General features: G+C 35.4%; 1 protein-coding gene across 1 annotated transcript in view; it reads right to left on the bottom strand.

The window, feature by feature from the left end:
- The window catches only part of Myb (proto-oncogene like protein Myb), a 49,120-nt gene extending 31,086 nt beyond the window's left edge, over window positions 1-18,034 (bottom strand). The window contains exon 1 of the mRNA XM_018514541.1: window positions 17,705-18,034. Within this exon, the coding sequence (XP_018370043.1) occupies window positions 17,705-17,751 (47 nt within the window). The 5' untranslated portion in view covers window positions 17,752-18,034. The remainder of the gene's footprint in view (window positions 1-17,704) is intronic.
- Window positions 18,035-20,051: the final 2,017 nt, after the last annotated feature.

Genomic DNA, 20,051 nt, shown 5'->3' with positions numbered 1-20,051 from the left:
TCAAATAACAAAACGTTCTGAAGAAAGTTATGGTCAAAAATGTCAAACTTTCTAGTGGAAACGTCCGATGGCACCTGAAAACACTCAGTGTTGCTAAGGCTCAAAATATAAGTAGTGCCCCTCGTACATATCCCTCACATTTCGGTAAGATAAAATAATCTTTTTATCTATTATAAGTTTAGTGAGACCACCAGCAGCCTTAAGGACATCATAAACTTGTCTTTGAGATATTAGAAATCTAGATAGTTGATTTTCAACAATACATTCCTTGTTTATTGAAAATCTTTTTTCCACAAATGCTTGACCATGACTAAAAATAAGGATCTTTTTCACAAAGACATAAAAATTCTGGAAATTATCTTGACCTTCAAGCAAGTCTTTTCAGAAATGATCAATTCTTCGATTTTCCCTAACAAATTGCTTGCATAAATCAATTACTTCTTTCTTGTGATAAAGAACATTAAATTCTTTCTCAATTTTATCACAGGTCTGACTAATAAACCAATTTCTTGCGGAAAACAATTGTAGAGCATTAGAAAGCCTATTAAGTCAGTAGTAGCGCAAGCCGTGAGAGCACATGAGAACGCGTAACTAAAATTCTGTGGCTATGATGTACACATATTTTAAACTTCTTTACAGCCATTTATTTTTCCAGAAAATTTTGCTAAATTCCCTGACTTTTCCATGACTTCCCTGACTTCCCTGACTTGTGGCAATCTTGTCTCTAGTCCAACCGAGTCACTAATGCCTAATTGTATTATCAAGGGTTTTGAGCTTTAAAAAAATTTGAAAAAGTTCTGGTATATTTTTTCAACATTCAAGAACACGATTTTACAGTGGTGTAACCCGAAACGTTTTTTTACTTTCTTTATATATCAGTACATGTCCGAATTTGAAGCAGAATAATTAACAATTGAAAATTTGCTTGAATGTTTAAAGCGCCATTTTTTGTTAGAATTAAATCATAAAGTGTCAAATGGATTTTTCATAATTTACAGAAAAGGCGTGTTATAATATATAACTCCACTTACATAACAACAAAGTCTTACGAGAATAAAACATTAAGGGTCTCACGATATAATTAAATTTAAAGTCAATTTATCTTAAAATGCGAAAGTTTCTATAACATTAAATCGTAAACTATTAAATGAATTTTTCAATAATTACGCGGAAAGATCGTGTTATAACTCTACTTGTATACGTAATAACATTAAAGTCTCTCTTGCACTCAATACAACTCGAGAATTGCCATCACTTCCCTATTGCAAATTCCTGATGAATGCCTGGGAATTTTTCTTTGAGTTTGCCTAATCCATGGCAAATTCGACAGGTCCTCAAAGGAGGAGGCTCCTATCTTGCTGTGAATTCCCTTTTATTTTGGGCTTATTGGGCTTTTTCATGGATTCCTGTAGAGGATTATAAGATTCTGTAGGAGCTTGTATAAGTACTTATTGGATTTACACAGCATGTATATATAAGATAACATAGGACATTTTTCTACAAGGTTTTACATAGGGACCTATGGCATCAGTCCATGAAAAGAGGCTCCTATAGAATGGCATGGGAAAAAGAATGATGTGCACGTTGTTGCAATCGAACCTAAATGATGTACAGAATGTCCCGTATTTGGGACTATCTTCGTGTACAGATAAAGTAAACTAAACTGAGTCGAAAAGTCCTGTATCATTTTGCAATTTTCACAATAGTTAGTTTCTAAAGATTACCGAATAAGTGGATAAAATCGACGTATAAGACAACTTTAAGATATTTTTCAGAGTTCTTTATGACATATTTTAAAGATGTTTTTCAAAGAACTCTTACAGATATCTTAAAGTTGTCTCATTAGTTGATTTTAGACATTCTGCTCATTGGGTAATAATTATTAATTGCAAAAATTGCAAAATAATAGAAAACCTTTCGGTTCAGTTTAATCCTCTCTATCTGCATACAAAAATAGTTCAAAATATTTTGAGATACCTTGTATAGTACCCAAATAGTCACAAATATTCTGACACACCCTGTATATAGTCCTATACATATTAGAGCGTATACACAAAATACTATAACAACCGACTGATGTAATTAATTCCACGTGAAAATCTAAGATAATTTTTCCATAACTCCAAAAACTGAAGGTCACATGATAAACAAAGTGTGTTTGATGACTCAAAAAAGTCATGAGTATATATTTTCCTTATGGCAGTCAAGATTTTTTTTCACCCGACATGAAACGTAGCTCGTTTATTAACTATTGTCGTGGCTCCCAGTTTTTGGAAGTTACGAATTATTCTCTCAAGTTGATATAGGTATCCATAGATGCCTCATGAGAATTAAAAGTCAAACTACACTTTGATATACGAACATGTAAGTGCACATAGAACAGAGGAGATGTCATCCTATGGTAGCCTATAGGCATTTTCAGTCCCCATGAGGTACCTCTCCTTTGTCTTATGTACGCCTACATAATTATATGTCAAACTAATATCCTATAAACCTTTTAGTTCTCATGAGGCATCTGTCCACATTCCTGTGGGTATCTATTATCCTATTTGCATTCCTATGAATGTTCTATGTATACCTATGCACGCTGCACTAATTTTATAGGTAACTACACAAGCTCCTACAGAATCTTATAATCCTCTCTAGGAACTCATAAAAAAACCCATGGGAATTTGCAGCAGGGTTCCAATTACCATCGAATTTTGAAAAGATATTTTGTAGATAATATTTTATTATATGGAGAAAATATGCACGCACGCACGCACGCACACACGCACGCACGCGCGCACACACACACTCAGACAATGTTTAAATATGATATATTTATTTTGCGCATGATGTGATTTTTTCTCGACAAGCCCCACTCTCGAAAAAGAGCGTTTTGTTTGTAGGAATATATTTTAATAGCAGTGTGTACCTTGAAACTCACGAAGTACGCTTTAAGCTACACCCACACTATCGCTCATGAGTGCCTTGATGTAGAAATAACAGAGCCGAAGGTCATAGAAACACAAAAAATATAATGGAAAAGTAATAGATATAAATAGTATAAAATCAATAAAAATATAATTTTTTATAGCAAATGTGATTTATTTTCTATTAAATAACATCATTCTACTCTGCCATTGTTAAAATGCCAGGACGTTTCTAAATTTTTATGTAACTTACTGCAGTGTAAATGGGACTTTAAGTCGGTTAACTCACAAGGAGGTACAGCGAGAAAAATAAGAGAAAAGAGGACGCGAAGAAAGATGAGAAGAAGGAGAATTGAAAGGAAGAGAAAAAGAGAGAAAGAGGAGATTGCGGCAACACTGACAAGGAAGAGAAACGTGAGAAAGACGAGGAAATGAGAGGAAGGGCTGCGGACTCAAGAATAAGCCGCAAGATCTCGGCGGTATCACGCCGTCGTGTTCTGGGAACCGATTGATTCCTTGACGAACCATGGCAAAGGAATTGGGAATCGATGGCGCAAAATCATTGAGGATCTTGTTACAGATCATGCTTCGAATATCAAGGATGAGAAATGTGCTGGAATGCTTTTTCGACGAGTTCAAACTTCTTTTCTTCTCCAGACATTAAATCAAACATATAAATATAATAATAAGACGACTCTCTAACAGAAGTTCTATTTTTTCTTGAAAGCTTTTTTTCTTATAACTTGAATGGTTTACGATTTATCAGCAAAAATATAGTAATAAATTTAATTGACTCATAAAAGGATTCTTTGAAAGTAATAAAAACTAATAAGAAACTAATGAGTAAATTCTAGGAATGTCAATTCTAGGGATATTATGATTCGATATTTTAAAATATCGCATCGTTACTTTTTTTGATATTCCATATTTACATAGAAACTTTGAGTTTCCTTGAGTTTCCGTTATTAGATCTAGAACTTAGCTATCAATTGATTTGATATAAAGACTGTTTCCAAAATTCACTATTAGCCTATCAGCATTGAAAGGCTATAATTTATATTACGTGCACTATAGATTTTCAGTACTGATAAAAAATTTTGGAACACACAGCTAAAGAAGTAAGAAAATTAGAGGCGAAAGATAAGGATGTGTGTGGAGAAACATAAGATTCTCGATATTTCGTATCGAATCATTTCTAATCAGTATATCGCCATATTGGTATTGCGTATTTTGACTCATATCGGGTTTTTTTTTCGAACAGTTCTAAACTAGTTCTGAACTAGTGCAATAAGTTAAGGGGATGCTGGATCGACGGCTGAACTTGATCAAAGTCGATATAGTAGACTTTTTTAAATTCCAAATTTGATAATAGTGACATCTTTCATTCTTATACTTATTATATATCGTTGTGTCTCGCTCAAACGCATTCATTTGTCCTTATCTAACATATTGCAACGCCATCTCTTAGAAAGAGATCAACTAAAATACTGCTCGGTTTCATGGCTTCACATCAATTTTATTCGTAGCATACAAACGAAATTGGTGACTCTTTTCTCTTATACTAAAGCTCCTAACTCATTTCTACAGGCATAGTATTGTTGTTCGAGGTTTTCTGTAGGCTGCTGGCTACTTATTTTAAACGGGTAAAATCTGAAACTCTCTCTTATATGCAGCACACATTGTGACGAGTTGACTGCAGGAGGGGTGGCACCCAGTTGGATACGACTCAATTGGACACGAGCCACTCACAGCGCTTGAGACTACAAAGCTCCTAAGCACCGGTCGCTGTGATTGGTGGTGTCCAATCGAGCCGTGATCAATCGGGATCACCCCCTGCAGGAGCCGGTGACAAAACTACAATTTTTAATTTTATTTCATTTTTCGTATTAAATTGTAACTGGCAGTGTTGTTGTCAATACTTTAATTGTGGAGAAGGATTTTTCAATCCGTAAGTGCAACTAAGAGAAACGAGTCGACGAAAATTAATCATACTTCATTGGTGAAACAGGACACTCTAGCATCCATTTAAAGTAAAATAAACTATATCTGTTTCACTCTAACTTATTGCACCAGTGTACACCAGTTCAGGACTTGGGAAATAGAACAGATCGATATATATAAAATATCGAAAATCTGTGCTCTTTCGCACATCCCTAGTCAATTCTATACAGCAAAATCGTAAGACTTGTAACTATGAGAACAAGTTACGAGCCTTGCGATTCTGCTCAGAATAGCATACTTATTCTCTAAATTTCTTGGAGTGAAATCTTACTCCAAAAGAGTTAAAATACTGCCATTATTAAAAAAGAGTGACAGATTTTCATTATTTTTTTTGGAATAAGATTCCGCTTCAAGAAATTTAGAGAGTATAAGAACTTATGACTGGTGTTCTAACTTTATAAACCTGCTTATATACCGTAAGACGTACGATCGTTCATAAAGGTCTATCATTTCTCGTAAATCTATACAGTTATTAAGAAGCTATAAAGATATTACATAAAGTTATAAGTACTTGTAAGTTTTTACATTGCATAAAGTTATAAGCACTTGTAAGTTTTACATTACATAAACTTATAAGCATTTGCAAGTCTTACAAGATCATATTACGAACTTTACACGATTCTGCTCAGAGTTTAGGTATAAAAGGCAACAGTTTTGCCAAGATATGTTCGCTTGTATATAACTATTAAATACCTATGAAATTCGTGTATTAACGTAATAATAAAAAAATGTAGAAGTTGAGAAAGGCACAGAAAAAAAGAGAGGCAGAGAAAGACATCTCGAAAAGAAGGCGACATCGCGTGACTCGTTCCGAAGCCGAGGGAACCCGCTTCGAAATTGAGAGCGGCATATGTCGAAGTTGAAAGAATATGCAAAATCTGGAAGAAAGAACTTCCTGCGCGATGTATGTATGCAGCCGCGAGAACGAAGCGCGTCCAGGCAGCATTCTCCGCGACGGCTGATTCCGAGAAGAAATGATGAAGAGAGAGAAGACATCGCGAAGTAGAAGGAAGAAGCAATGCCGCGGGTTGCGCACAGGTACACGGCACTACACGGCCGTGCTGATACGTCGGCGGATGCAGGTCGCTACGTGACACGGACAGGTTTTCCTCAGCGAAGAACGCGGCAGGCGCCTTCCGGGTTCTCAATTCGGATAAAAAGAAGAGAGTCGAGCCGTGTGTGGCGGTCCAGCTCAAGATTACACAGCTGAGAACCGCCAGCGGCCGCTCTTGCTCGACAAAAAAGATGGATCTCGAGAACTTCACGGATAACGGACGAACGTCTGGTATTGTGTACATGCGCTTTTTACGAATCACCTGTTATTTTTTCGAGGAATTTCGAATTTCGAGGGCTTTTCTCCAGGGTTGGTAAAAAACATGTTTTAAACGTGTTTTAAACAGTTTAAAACATGCTTAATTGATGTTTTTAATATGTTTTAAACGTGTTTTTTATAATACTGTTTAAAGCGTTAAAAACATATTTAAGAAGAAACATAATGTTTTATTCATAAAAAAAGACATTAATCTTTACCAACCCTGCTTTTCTCAAATTCTATTAGGTGTTAAACTTAATTCCTGCCGTTTTTCGTCTCCAAAATTGATTTGTTTCGAAGGGAAGATGAATAAATACCTTAATCAAAGAAATTTCCTCCATTTTCTACTTTATTACTAATTAATAATACTTTGATTAAGGTATTTCCCTTCGAAACAGATCAATTTTGAAGACGAAAAACGGTAGGAATTAAGTTTAACACCTAATACATACCCGGAACTCTTTTTTTCGAAAATGGTTGTGCAACTGCTTGACGCTCGTTTTTTAGAGATATGAACAGTAAATGGTACTTGCAATATATGTATATGTAGCAAATATACCTATACAAATGCAGTTACTATTTTGTATGAACAATTTAATTATTAGTTGAATACTTTTTTCACGAATAAGTTCTCCTTTTTCTTTTTCTCGTATCATTATTCTTGGTCTCCCTTACGTATGGGGTCGAATGTTTGCGACTCTTCGAATTTGATTATCTCTAACCAATCTGTAGACAAAGGTACACGTACGCATGCAAGCAGTAACCCCGTAATTTCGAAGGCATTAATGTCCAATGCATCCCCAAATCATCGAGGTTTATTACGGCGGTGAAGTTCGGTCAAAGCACCGAAACGGGACTTTGCTCATCGGTACAAAACCGTACAAGATTACAGCGTTCAAGACTCTCGGTAAAAAATTTCAAGTAATATTTTCAGTAATAAAATAAAGATTTATTCGTAAAATAAAAACTATACGGTGAAAACAAAAAGAAGAAACTGAACTTTACTACGTATTTTACTAATCATAGCGGAAGAATATGAGCCACATAAACATGAACCTGCAAATGCAATTCTTTTGGAATTATAGACATCGAAAGTTGTGTATTAGCACAGAAAGATTCCGATCAGAATAAACCAACAAAGTCAAGTACGTAAATAGTAGGTACATGACATTACTCAAATATTATAGCGGATGATAAATATAGATGCTAAATAGAATAATGTCAATGCTGCTATGTTATGATACCACGTCCTCAGCCTTCATTTCCTACTGAATTATCTTTCATTTTAGATACATATGACCGAGAACAGTTATCTAAAGTAATATTTATACTTCAACAACGAGAACACAAAGTTCGGTCTAGTAGTTTTCTTTACTGATCGAGAATTCATCCTTATTTTTTTTATTTCTTACTTTTTAAGGAAGATACTGAAAATAAATCCACACACGCACGTGTAATGACGCTAAATTATATTATAATACTAATAATAAATTTATATATATATATATATATAAAATATGTATCTATTGTATTTAATAACAACGACCTTTAATTAGAGCGTAGAAACACTCCAGGTGTGATTGTAAAATAAAATTTTTTTAAATAAAAAACCAATATATAAAATGAAGCTCGAAAGAATCAATCAGTAATAAAAATATAAAAAAGCCTATCAGAGCCAACATCGGTTGTTCGGATGCACAGAAAACTTTATTTTCGTGTGAATGTAACAAAACGAATTAAATAAATGTTTCGACTTTTATTGACTCTCATTTCATCTTTAACTGTCGACACCACAAAATCTTTACGTCGAGTCGCGAAAAATGCTTACATGTAAGTTAATAAAACTAAAATTCAGACAAATGATTTTAATAATTCTCTAATTTTTTCGTTTTTCTTTTGAATGACTACATAGCAAATCTGACAATCTGATGAGCGATGTGATTCTACTTATTGACGCAATGTATATGACTTCGGTTTTACTTTATGTAAGTTTTTATATTATTATTGTGTGTGTGTATAAGTTAATATTTCTGATAATCATGTGGCTATTCATTACATAGCTAAGTTGGCATTTGGATAAAGAAAAACGAGCTATATTGTCGGGAATCACCATCGTGGAATTTGCGTTACTTATATAATTTCGATTTAGATTTTATATTGATAAGGACCCGAATTGAAGGGTCAAAACGTTTATTTGATTCGTTTTGTTTATACATTCACACGAAAATAAAGAGCTTTCTGTGCATCCGAACAACCGATGTTGGCTCTGACGGGCTTTTTTATATTTTTCACTTAAATAAAAAAGTAAAAAAGTTTCTGTTAGTCATATAGCAACAAAATAAATGGTTATGCACCAAAACATTTCTCTCGGTGTATACGAGATCGGCCACGGCGCATTAAAGATCTACATATGACGCAAAGCGCGGCGCATCGCGTCGCGTTGCCGGGTGTTGATCCCTGCTCAGCGCGCTCTTGAACACGCCGTGTGCTGAATAGCGGCGCATCCGCGCGACGGGTGAAAGAGACGGGGGCCGAACAAACTGGGAGGGTTCGTCGCCGCTCGTCCGCCTCTGTTCCTGTGAACGGGGCAGCTGTCTCCCGTTTGTTTCCGCGCGCGCGCGCGCGCACACACAAGATGACCATCAACGGCATCAACATCGCCAGGGACACCGAGAGGTCAATCTCGCCGAGCATTCCTGCGTGGATGCGTATGGATGTGGATCTCCGATGAGAGTCATTCTGCTAGACAATTTTATCGATCTGTCCATTGTAGACGTCTTATTTTTATTATGTACAAATCTTATTGCGAATAATGTAGGGTAACTCCGGTATATACGCCGCGCTGGGATTTACGCCGCGGAAGTCAGAAAAAATAGAAGGAGTGGGGGTAATTTTCTTGCAACTACTTTGTTACATGCCTTTATGTTATATTGGTATTGTGTTTTGATTTCAGTTTCTTACCGTTAATATTAATGAAATTATTGTGAGTTGAATCGATTTGTCACTGTGTATGTAACAAGTAGCCGAGGTAGCATCATCATAAATTATAATCTACATAAAATGATTACTGTAAGGCGTGTAAAAAACCTAGTGGTTATTTCGTGATACATACGTGTAGAGGAATAGTAAAGCAAGTTGTATAACAAAATACAAGTGCTTTGCTTTCGTATTCTCTCTTTGTTTAGTTTGTTGAAACCCTTGCATTTTTTCCATATATCCCACCCATTATCTATATATAGCAAAAATGCAAAATATTTCAAAAAGTTTATTTTTTAATACGAAAACTAAATATTTCGGATTTCTAATATTTTGTTCATAGTAGTAGACAGTACAAAGTTTTTACTGATATAGTTCGTTTATTTTAAACATAGTAAATAATACTTAATAAATTAAGTTTTTGATAGGTGCGGCGTATATACCGGAGTTACCCTATATTTGTTAACAATTTCCAAATATAAATCATGATCTATTAATACTAGAATCGCGGCTGTGCCATTTTTAATCCATCCGATAGTTTTTCTTTTCCAGTTAATCTGGATTTGGAGCTTTAGATTTTTGTAACTTTTCGTAAATAATCATAATTAATTACAAGTAATTTTGCTTTTATGGTGACAACCATCCCTCGTAAAAAGCCAAATTTACTATAGCATCTAAAAATTATTAAATTGCTTGTCTTTATTACTACTCTGGCTCTGGCTCTACTCATGATTGCATTTCAAGACCGAAAAAGATTTCAACGTGCGGTTTGCAGAATCAGATATGTATATAAATTCACCGAAATATTTAACCACTAAGATTTGTTTTGATCGAACATAAGATTTCTCTATTTAATTAGATTCATTCTCATCAGAGTTCAAATTCATATCATAATTGTTTTACATATATTTGATTAAAAATCATATTGAAACACATAGACCCGTTTCTATCAGTGTAGATTAACTTTAATCTCAGTTCAACTTACTCTTTATCTTTTACTAATTCTCAGAACTGAAAAAAGATGAAGAGTTAGTTAAACCAAGATTAAAATTAAACTATATTAGTAGAAACGGGCCATAGGGCCATTTCGACTCCGATTAACTTTAATCGACGATTAACTCGATGGGCAGAATTATTTAAAACGTCTCTAATATACAGTTCATTGTTTTTAATCTTTCGATATACTGAATATAATTCTATTAAATAATTTTAATATTACTTAATAAAATAGTGCTGATTAAGTTAATCGGAGTTGGTCGAGAAATGTCTCTTATAGAGACGCACACGTGGAGACGTTAAATTGCATGATGAAAAGGACAGGAGGATGAGAGAAGAGATCTTCCTACGCGAATAAATGGCGCGAAACGAGCGTCAAACAGGAAGAGTAAGGGACGAGAAAAGAGGGACGTGGGAGGTGCAAGAGGTACGACCTGGGCACAAAACACAAAGGGGCGTGTGCAGCGTGTTCGCGATCACGAAGAGAGACTGGCAAGAGATGCACGCGTGGATGTACACATTTGTCTGCGTTTGTCCCCGTCTGGCAGTTGCCAATGTTGCCATGCGGGACACTCGGACCCGAGAGTTGACGTTGACGTCACCCTATCTCCCGACGGGCAGCTTAATATTGATAAGTGGGACGTGCGTGGCGTTCCAGGATGAAGGGAATCGTTCTGTTTGCAAAGTATGTATCTCGGGACGAAAGATATTTCCGCGCGATGAAAATAAAAGAGCGTCGTGACAGAACTTTAAGCCCGTGTTACGCTATGCATTCAAGATTAAGGCTGCATTCAAAAATTTTATTCAAGTTCCTTAATATTATTCTATCTTTATATTCCTTATTGTTCATTAGATGTAAAACAAGAATAAGATAACACTTGGACAACTTGGATGAAGTTTCCAAACTTAGTATGAGGATTGCGGATTAGAGATTACAATTCGGCCAATAAAATAATTTTAATTTTAATCCATTTCGTTCTGATTGATAAAGTCTGATCTCCAATTCTCAATCCTCAATCTCTAATGCATGGTATAACAAGAGCTTTACGTTTACCAAGCATTAAACGGATGGAGATGTGATCGATTTGAAAGCCTGTAGCAAACTACACGTTGGAGATTGCGAATTGTAAATTAGAATTCAACCAATCAGAATCAGAACAGATTAATCCCTTCAGACCTAATTTCATTAGAACCATGTTAAAATTATTTTCTTTTTTAATTCAATTTATGCGCATTTTAATAAGTATAATTCACACTTAACAATTTGTTTTTAATTTTGACTATTTTCCCAACATATATATACATTATTATGTTCATCAGATCTCAGATGTCGACAGAATTAAATAATTCAATGGATGTTTTTCAATTTAATGTACACAGAATCTGAAGGGGCGAAAATTAAGATTATGATTGATTAAATTCTAATTTTTAGTGTTTTAATTTTAATTTCAAATAAAGTCACGGATTCGAAAGTTTGTCTCGGAAATATTCAAGTATACTTGTATTATCTTCCTACATACATTTTTAACGCTAGTCTACAATGTGCTCTTTGTTTTCTGTTTCTTGCTTTTTACTACTTTTTAGCTCTTGCCTTTTCGCCTTTTATCTTGTTTCTTCAATTTCTGTCGCCCGAGATAAAAGGTGACAAATTTTGAAAGAGACGAGAAACATGATTGTCGATAATATAGTTGCAAAGAAGGAAAAAAGCAAAAAAATAAAAAGAAATAAGGAGCAAAGAACACATTAGATTATTAGCTTTCCATTTATACTGTTCTATGTTTCTGTCCATTTTGCGGTCTACTTGTTATATTTTGTTTGCACTTTATCAATTTTATATAATAAATGACACATTCTTCTATTTTCAAATATCATACACTGAGAAAAAAAGTTATTAACTTGACTAAATGCGTTTAGTTCGTAATGAGTATTTACTTCAAATATTTATATATTTAGATTAACAAAATATTGTAATTTAAAACATGTTATTTGTTTGAATTAACAAACGTTTTGTTGAATTAACAAATATTTGCTTGACAGCCTGTGACCGCTACATTTAGTTAAATTAACTAATATTTTTTTGAAACAGCAACTTTTTTTTCTCAGTGTAGTAATAGCACTATTGTCGCCTTACTTTTTGCAGGTATATATCTCCATTTTGAACATTATACGAGTATATTAAACATTATTTAGCTATCTTGTTATTAGCAATCTTGTAAGTGTACGTAGTAGATTATTATTGACATATTGAGTCAATGACCGATAAAACAATATGTTCAACGCGATTGAAATAACATTTCTATGTCAAAACGTTTTTCTGGAGAGAAAATTACTTTTCAGTTTCTGACATAGCAAAAATATCACGAGAAGAATATTTCAAACTCTCGTTCCTTTTGAAAATGCTTTAAATTGCTTGCTATACGAAAACGCGTTCGTTCTCACCATTGGCATTACGAGGTCGACGTCTCGATCCATAAAACGCAAAATACGTTTAACCCTGGTTCTACATTAGTCGCAAGTCGATTGCAAACTTGGTGCAACAGCCATCAATTTGAAGCATCAAATTTGAAATTGACGTTTCAGTTGTCAACAAGTTTGCAATCGGCTTACGACTAAAGTAGAACCAGGATTAAACATATTCTGCGTCTTGTGGACGATAAGGATGATTTCGACCAAAGATTCCAATTAATTTAATCGGAATTTATCAAATAACACCTGTATATAGTTTATCAAAACATACTATGAAAGAAAAAATTTTGATATTTGTAATAACATGTTACTATAAATTATAGTAATTTCAGTTACTTTAATAGTATAACTATAATTATAGTCATTTTCGGTTGTCAATTATACACTGAAAAAAAATTAGCTAAATCTGAGTAAATATTTCTTGAATAGTGCCAAGTAAACATTTATTTAGAACAAATAAATATTTGCTCAATAAAATATAATGATACTTAAATCAAATTAATGGTTCTTGTATCAAATAAATATATGTTTACATTTAGTAAATATATATTTATTTGATACAAGAACCATTAATTTGATTTAAGTATCATTATATTTTATTAAGCAAATATTTATTTGTTCTAAATAAATGTTTACTTGGCACTATTCAAGAAATATTTATTCAAATTTAGCTAATTTTTTTTTCAGTGTATACATATATTTGATTGATAGAAATATACATATAATTATATTATTACTAATATTATAGCAATAATAATCATAATTATATAGTAACGTGTAAAAAGGAGAGATATGATAAAAAGCAATAATAATCATAATTATATAGTAACGTGTAAAAAAGAGAGATATGATAAAAAATTACAGAGGAATCACGTTGATGGGTACGGCGTAACAAAATCTACGCGAACATTAAATGAAAGGTTAGAGAAAGAAGTAACTGATAAGCTGAAGGAAGGGCAGTTCAGGTTTAGAAAGGAGACAGGAACAATGGGTGCGGTATATATGTTAAATTATGTAGTTAACAGAGAGCTGAGCAGAAAGGGGGGAAAGATATTCGCCTTCTTTGCTGATTTAAAAGCGGGCATTTGACAACGTAGATAGAAGAAAGCTAAATGAGTTAATGAAGAAGATGGATATAGAAGAGAACCTGAGACTGAGAATTATGGAGACGTATAAAGAAACGAGAAATGTGGTTAAAATATGTAACAAAATTCTGGATGGAAAAAGATCTTAGATAGGGATGTCCTTTAAATCTGACTCTATTTAACATGTGTCGAACTTGGAGGAGATGGAAAGAGGACAGTCAGGAGTCATTGTAATAGAAACTGAAAAGTGTTCAATTATGTATACTGACGACGTGGTGCTGCTGGCTGATAGAAAATCAGAGCTGAAGGAAATGTAGAAGAAATTCAAAAAGTTTTTGGGGAGAAACTGAGTCCGGAAAAATCGAAAGTAATGATGTTCGAGAAAGAAAGAGGCGGAATGAAGAAAAGAACATGGAAATGACGAGAAAAGGGAGTCAAAGAAATAAAATATTGCAGTGTCACAACATCGATTAATGTTGAGGATGGTCGTGTCTCACTACGTGGTCCACGTAATTTGCATTTGGAAGGAAGAATATATGTATTTTGCGATTCAATTTAACAACGATATAATGTTTCCAGGCCGGTAATTATTTATATATGTATATGCTGAGGATGGCTCAAAACCGAGCCGAAACGTCCAGAAATTATTAAATTTTATTTATATATATTTTTATCATTGAATATATTTTGCGCAAATTAGTACCAGCGCTGGCTCCTAATGCCTCGTGAATCTATGTATTTTATATAATACTTGAGATATACTCTGCAGAAAAATGGAGAGGCAGAAAAGCACATTAGAGAAAGGATGAAGATAACAATAGTAGCAATGAAGAGGACGTGGAGCATTGGAGAGATTATTTAAAAATTATTTCAGAAGGAGAGAGAGAGAGAGAGAGAGAGAGAGAGAGAGAGAGAAGATGGTCGATTCACTGGTGGAAAGTATTGCGCTATACGGAACAGAGGTGTGGGGCTGGCTAGAGGATAGGAGACTGGATAGAATAAAAAGAAAATACGTGAAGTGGATTTTTTTTTTAGGATTGGATTGGAGAATACCGAACTACATACTAGCGAAAGGAATGAAAATAAGAAAAATAAAAACGAAAGCGATTAGAAAAGCAATCAAATACGAAGAAAAAATAAGTGCAAAGAAGAAGCTGATACAAGAATGCATAATGGACTTAGAAAAGGAGTGGCTATTAAAGGAAGAGGACAACTGGGAGGAGAAAAGAAGGAAAATGTTGGAAAGAGCAGGGATGAGCAAGGAACACGTGAGGTTGGGAAGAGAGGACGGAGATAGAAGTATACCTGAGGACCTAGTGAAGAAAATAGAGAATAAAGGGAAGGAAGAAAGGAGAGTGAAGATAAATAAGTCTTAGATACAATTGCAACTATAAAAGCATGACAGAGAAATTACCAAAATCTCTGGAAGGAAAAGGGAAGCGGAAAGACAGAAGTCTGATAGCCAGATTACAGATGTGGGACGAAGGGACGCCAGTACTGGAGAGAGATCGAAGACAGGAGTTCCAAAATATGCCTGGTAGAGGAGGAAAGCATACTCCACATATTAAAGGAGTGTGAAGCGACAAAAAATGAATAGAAAATAGTAACGTGTGTAATCATTAGACTGCGGAACTTTATGCAAAATACTTAACTGAATATTAACTATCAGACAGTTTTAGCAGTCAATCGTTGTTCGTTAAAGAGTTATTAAAAGATGAAGTAAAAAGACTGAGATTGCCATCTGTAAATTTACAAAATTGCAAAATATGCATTTTATGCAAAACATTCAGTTAAGTATTTTGCATAAAGTTCCGCAGTCTAGTAATCATAGTTACAAATACCAACAATTTTTCTTTCATTATAAATGGAATTATTAATTTCTTATTGTTTATCACATAAAAAAAATAACAGATCACAAAAAATGAATTATATAAACTTTGATTTTAACGTTGAAATTAAGTAATTGTCGATAATTATTTCAAGTTAATTGGTGGTTGAACAAAATGGCTCTCTTTAATGAATAAATCTATCAACCTTAATGTCATCTCTTCAATTTCTTGGCTCAATTTTATTTTGGAGGAGAAAGGCGATCCTTTTTTATCGGTGCTTTTTGCAAGTTATTCTATACTTTTCTCGGTTATCGGATACAAGAATGAGAAAGACGAGATCGATGTGGGCGGATAAAATAAAAATAAATGTCAGCGAAAAGAACAAGTGAGATCGGAAATAGTACATTGCATTTTTTAAATCTAAAAAACAACATATAACTGAAATGACATGATATATAACAATAAATACAAAAGAAGAAATTTCGATTACAACTCATATCAATTTTCTGAACTGGATATTTAGTTTGATGTGTGTGATTAGTATGGCTATACATTGTAAAGGACAGTTCTGTATTTCAAGTAGCTATCCTTTAGATTTATTTATCTTTTTCAAAATTCAGTTTTGTTCTTTAATGCGCAAACTTCTGACAATCACAAACTAGTTTGGAAATATTTAAGAATAAAATCCTAAAATTTTCAGGTTTGTCGTTTATTTTCTCTAGGAAAATATTGTTATCGTAATAATTAACAAAATTTGTATAAGAAAACTAAATAAAAAAATATGCTAAAATATACTAAATAAAAAAATACGTTTAAAAATCTTATAAAAAATTGTTTCAAAAATATTTTTAAAAACATTCATTTATCGATGTGACAAAATGTTAAATTAAACATGAATGAATAAAATTAACAAATGATAAATCAAATATAAATAAATGCAATTAACAGATCGAAAACACTTAATTGCTCTGATAAAAAAAAAGATTGCCTTTCTTCTCCGAAATAAAATTGAGCTAAGAAATCCAAGAGAGAATGTTAAAGTTGATCAGTTTATTTATAAAAGATTTTAAGGTGACTTCAAAATTAAACTCCGAATAATTTAAATGAAACACTTAATTCTACTGATAAAAAAAAGGATCCCCTTTCTCCTCTGAAATAAAATTGAATTAAGAAATCCAAAAAAATGACGTTAAGATTGATAAATTAAAAATTTTTTAAACGACTTTGATCGAACTCCAATTAACTTTTACGCTCAATTGCGAAAAAACAAAAAGTAAATAAATAAATAAAACTTGACAAAGTCAGTCGTCTCAATTTCCCTTCATAAACAAAACCTAAAAACTCGTTCTCGCGAATATAAAAAAGGCACAAATTGACAGACGCGATGCATTCGGAAACGCTTTGTACATACGGAAGATTGAGAATCGCGACCGGCGAGGAATCGCGTCCGTTCTACCAGAAAACAAATGACGCAACGATAATCGCATAGTAGAACAATAACAATAGGCTTCCGAAGTATAATATTCGACGAGTAATATTGAATTCACCTTGACAAGGCGCGGAGATGTTATTGTCGCTCCCAACTCTCCTTCGTACTCATGACACGCAGCAAAATAGAGGAAATAAAATCGACCTGCCTGGACGTACCTGCAGGATGCATGCGAGGTTAAAATGTGCGAGACATTCTATGATTCTTCGAGGCCGAACGTGCCGATGACGCGAAAACCTGTATCGTACCTTTCGTGATACCAGAAAGCATCACGAGCCTGCGAACGAAAGGCCACGAACAGTCGAATACCTGCCGATCGCGAGGCCATCAATGCGTCGCTGACTTGGCTGACTCCGCGTGCTCCTTTCCCGCCAAAAACACCGCGTTTCAAAATAAAGAAGACAAAGCAGGCGCAATAAGTGGAGCCGGTCATCCCGGCTTCCAAACTCTTCGGAAGGTTTCTTGTCCATCTCCTCTCACCGCCAAGACCGCCGAAAAGTACCTCGAATAGACTCGTCTAATTTTAAGTAAATACAACACAGGGTGGGGAGGAGGGGTGTACGAGAGACGCGCCTAAAACGCAACTCCCTTTTTATGCGTCGCCGCGACACAAAAGACAACATTCGTGCACTCACCTCTTTCTATTCAGAAACATATTGCTGCATTGTCTCGGGGTGAACATTCAAAGATCACGTAATCCACCCGCACGCGAGAGTGGTGAATGCGTAGTGATTTAAACAATATGGCCACCTCGCCACCCTCGGAAGTCTCGGTACACTCGGGACGCGATGTCTCGAACGAGGGGGAAAGAAATCTTTATCAGCCAACACTCCCGCGTGAATTCGCACACGCACACCTGCTTACGGCATCGACACGCTGCCGCACTCGTGATTTCGCGGCGATCAATGCAACTGATCGCGTCCTACCGGCGGACCACGCCAAGTTTTGACAGTCCGAGCTGCTGCGAGCTGCGAGGCGTAGATCGCTTCCCGCGACGCGACGCCGTGAGATGATTATGTCTATTAGAATACTACAATTCCCGTAGAGTGAACGACGCCGGTGAAGGTCGACCCCGTTGCGTCGGTCATGTAGCTGTGTATTCACATCGCACCCCTTATTTTATTTGTGAAAGAAATCGATCGATAATACATTAGAGTAGAATTCCTATATAATCGACGGTCGCAAAAGAAACTTGTATTTTTTTAAGCGTCGTCTACAATACACGGAGTAAGAAGTAAGAGTAAGAAATTGACCAATCACAGTCGATTATTCTTCTCACATTCGACTGTGATTGGTCAATTTCTTACTCTTACTTCTTACTCCGTGTATTTTAGACGGGCGTTAAGGCTGTGTTCAAAAATTTACGGTCAGTAAATTTTGGAATCTTGGAAGAAAGCGCGTCACTCATTGGCTATCGCTAGTTAACGATTGCGACAATTGTCGATAACCCCGGATCTACAATAGGATTTTAAGCCTTAAGCCATAAGAAATGGGCGAATCACAGTCGTTTATTCTTCTCGGATTCGACTGTAATTGGTCAGTTTCTTACGGCATAAGGCATAAAACACCTATTGTAGATCCGGACTAAAGCGGGGAGCACAGATTCTTGCTTAACGCATGACACATGAGGCATAAGAAATTGAACCAACCAGAGTTCTCTATTACATGGAAGGAAAAGAAACGGAGAACTTCGATTGGTACATATTCTTATGCATTACGTGTTATGCGTTATGCAAGAGTCTGTGCTCCCCGCTTAAAACGTTTAGTCCGGATCTATAATAGGTGTTTTAAGATTTAAGCCATAAGAAATTGACCAACTACAGTCGAATACGAGGAGAATAATTCCTTATGGCTTAAGACTTAAAAATCTATTGTAGATCCGGGGTTAAGCCTGATTTATATTAGCCGTTACCGTATGCCGTATGCCGTATGCCGTAATCTGTAAGAATTGACTAATCACTGTCGAGTATTCCCCTCCCATTCGATTGTAAGAAGGGAATACTCAAAGGTGATCGGTCAATTTTTACAGATTACGGCATACGGCATACGGTTACGGCCAATATAAATCAGGCTTTATGGCCCCGGCACACCAGCGCGATGTTCGTCGCGCGCGACACGCGATATCCAATGAGAGTATATATTTAGAATGAGAAGATCGGTAAAGCTGTACACTCATTGGATATCGCGTGTCGCGCACGACGAACATCGCGTTGGTGTGCCAGAGGCATCTCATAAGAACTCGTGCTGTTGTTATCACACAGGGTTGAACAATTTAGGGCTATTCCACACAAACGGGGTGATCCCGATTGACCACGGCTCGATTGGACACCACCAATCACAGCGACCGGAGCTTAGGAGCTTTGTAGTCTCAAGTGCTGTGAGTGGCTTGTGTCCAATTGAGCCGTGTCCAACTGGGTGCCACCCCACATAAACTTGCATAGCCGCATAAACATATGTATAAAGGGGTGGCACCCAGTTGGACACGGCTCAATTGGACACGAGCCACTCACAGCGCTTGAAGGCTCGTCTACAATACACGGAGTAAGAAGTAAGAGTAAGAAATTGACCAATCATAGTCGATTAAGGCCCATCTACAATACACGGAGTAAGAAGTAAGAATAAGAAATTGACCAATCACAGTCGAATGTGAGAAGAATAATCGACTATGATTGGTCAATTTCTTACTCTTACTTCTTACTCCGTGTATTGTAGACGACGCCCCATGCGAAAGGGTCCAGACACAAGCTTTCGCATAACGCATAACGCGTAGTGCATAAGCGAATCAACTAATCAGAAGCTTTCCTTCCCTCTCATTCAATGGAAAAGAAGAATTTCGATTGGTTGATTCCATTATGCACTATGTATTATGCATTATGCAAAAGCTTGTGTCTGGGCCCTAAAGCGGGGAGCACAGACTCTTGCATAACGCATAAGCCCAGATCCTCATACGAGGCCTGTTCTTTTTGGCTGAACTTTTGCACC

This window comes from Trachymyrmex cornetzi, unplaced genomic scaffold (assembly GCF_001594075.2).
Source record: "Trachymyrmex cornetzi isolate Tcor2-1 unplaced genomic scaffold, Tcor1.1 scaffold509, whole genome shotgun sequence".
In the NCBI taxonomy this organism is placed as follows: Eukaryota; Metazoa; Arthropoda; class Insecta; order Hymenoptera; family Formicidae; genus Trachymyrmex; species Trachymyrmex cornetzi.
Note: the sequence above shows the minus strand (reverse complement) of the source record. Positions and strands in the feature narration are given on the sequence as shown.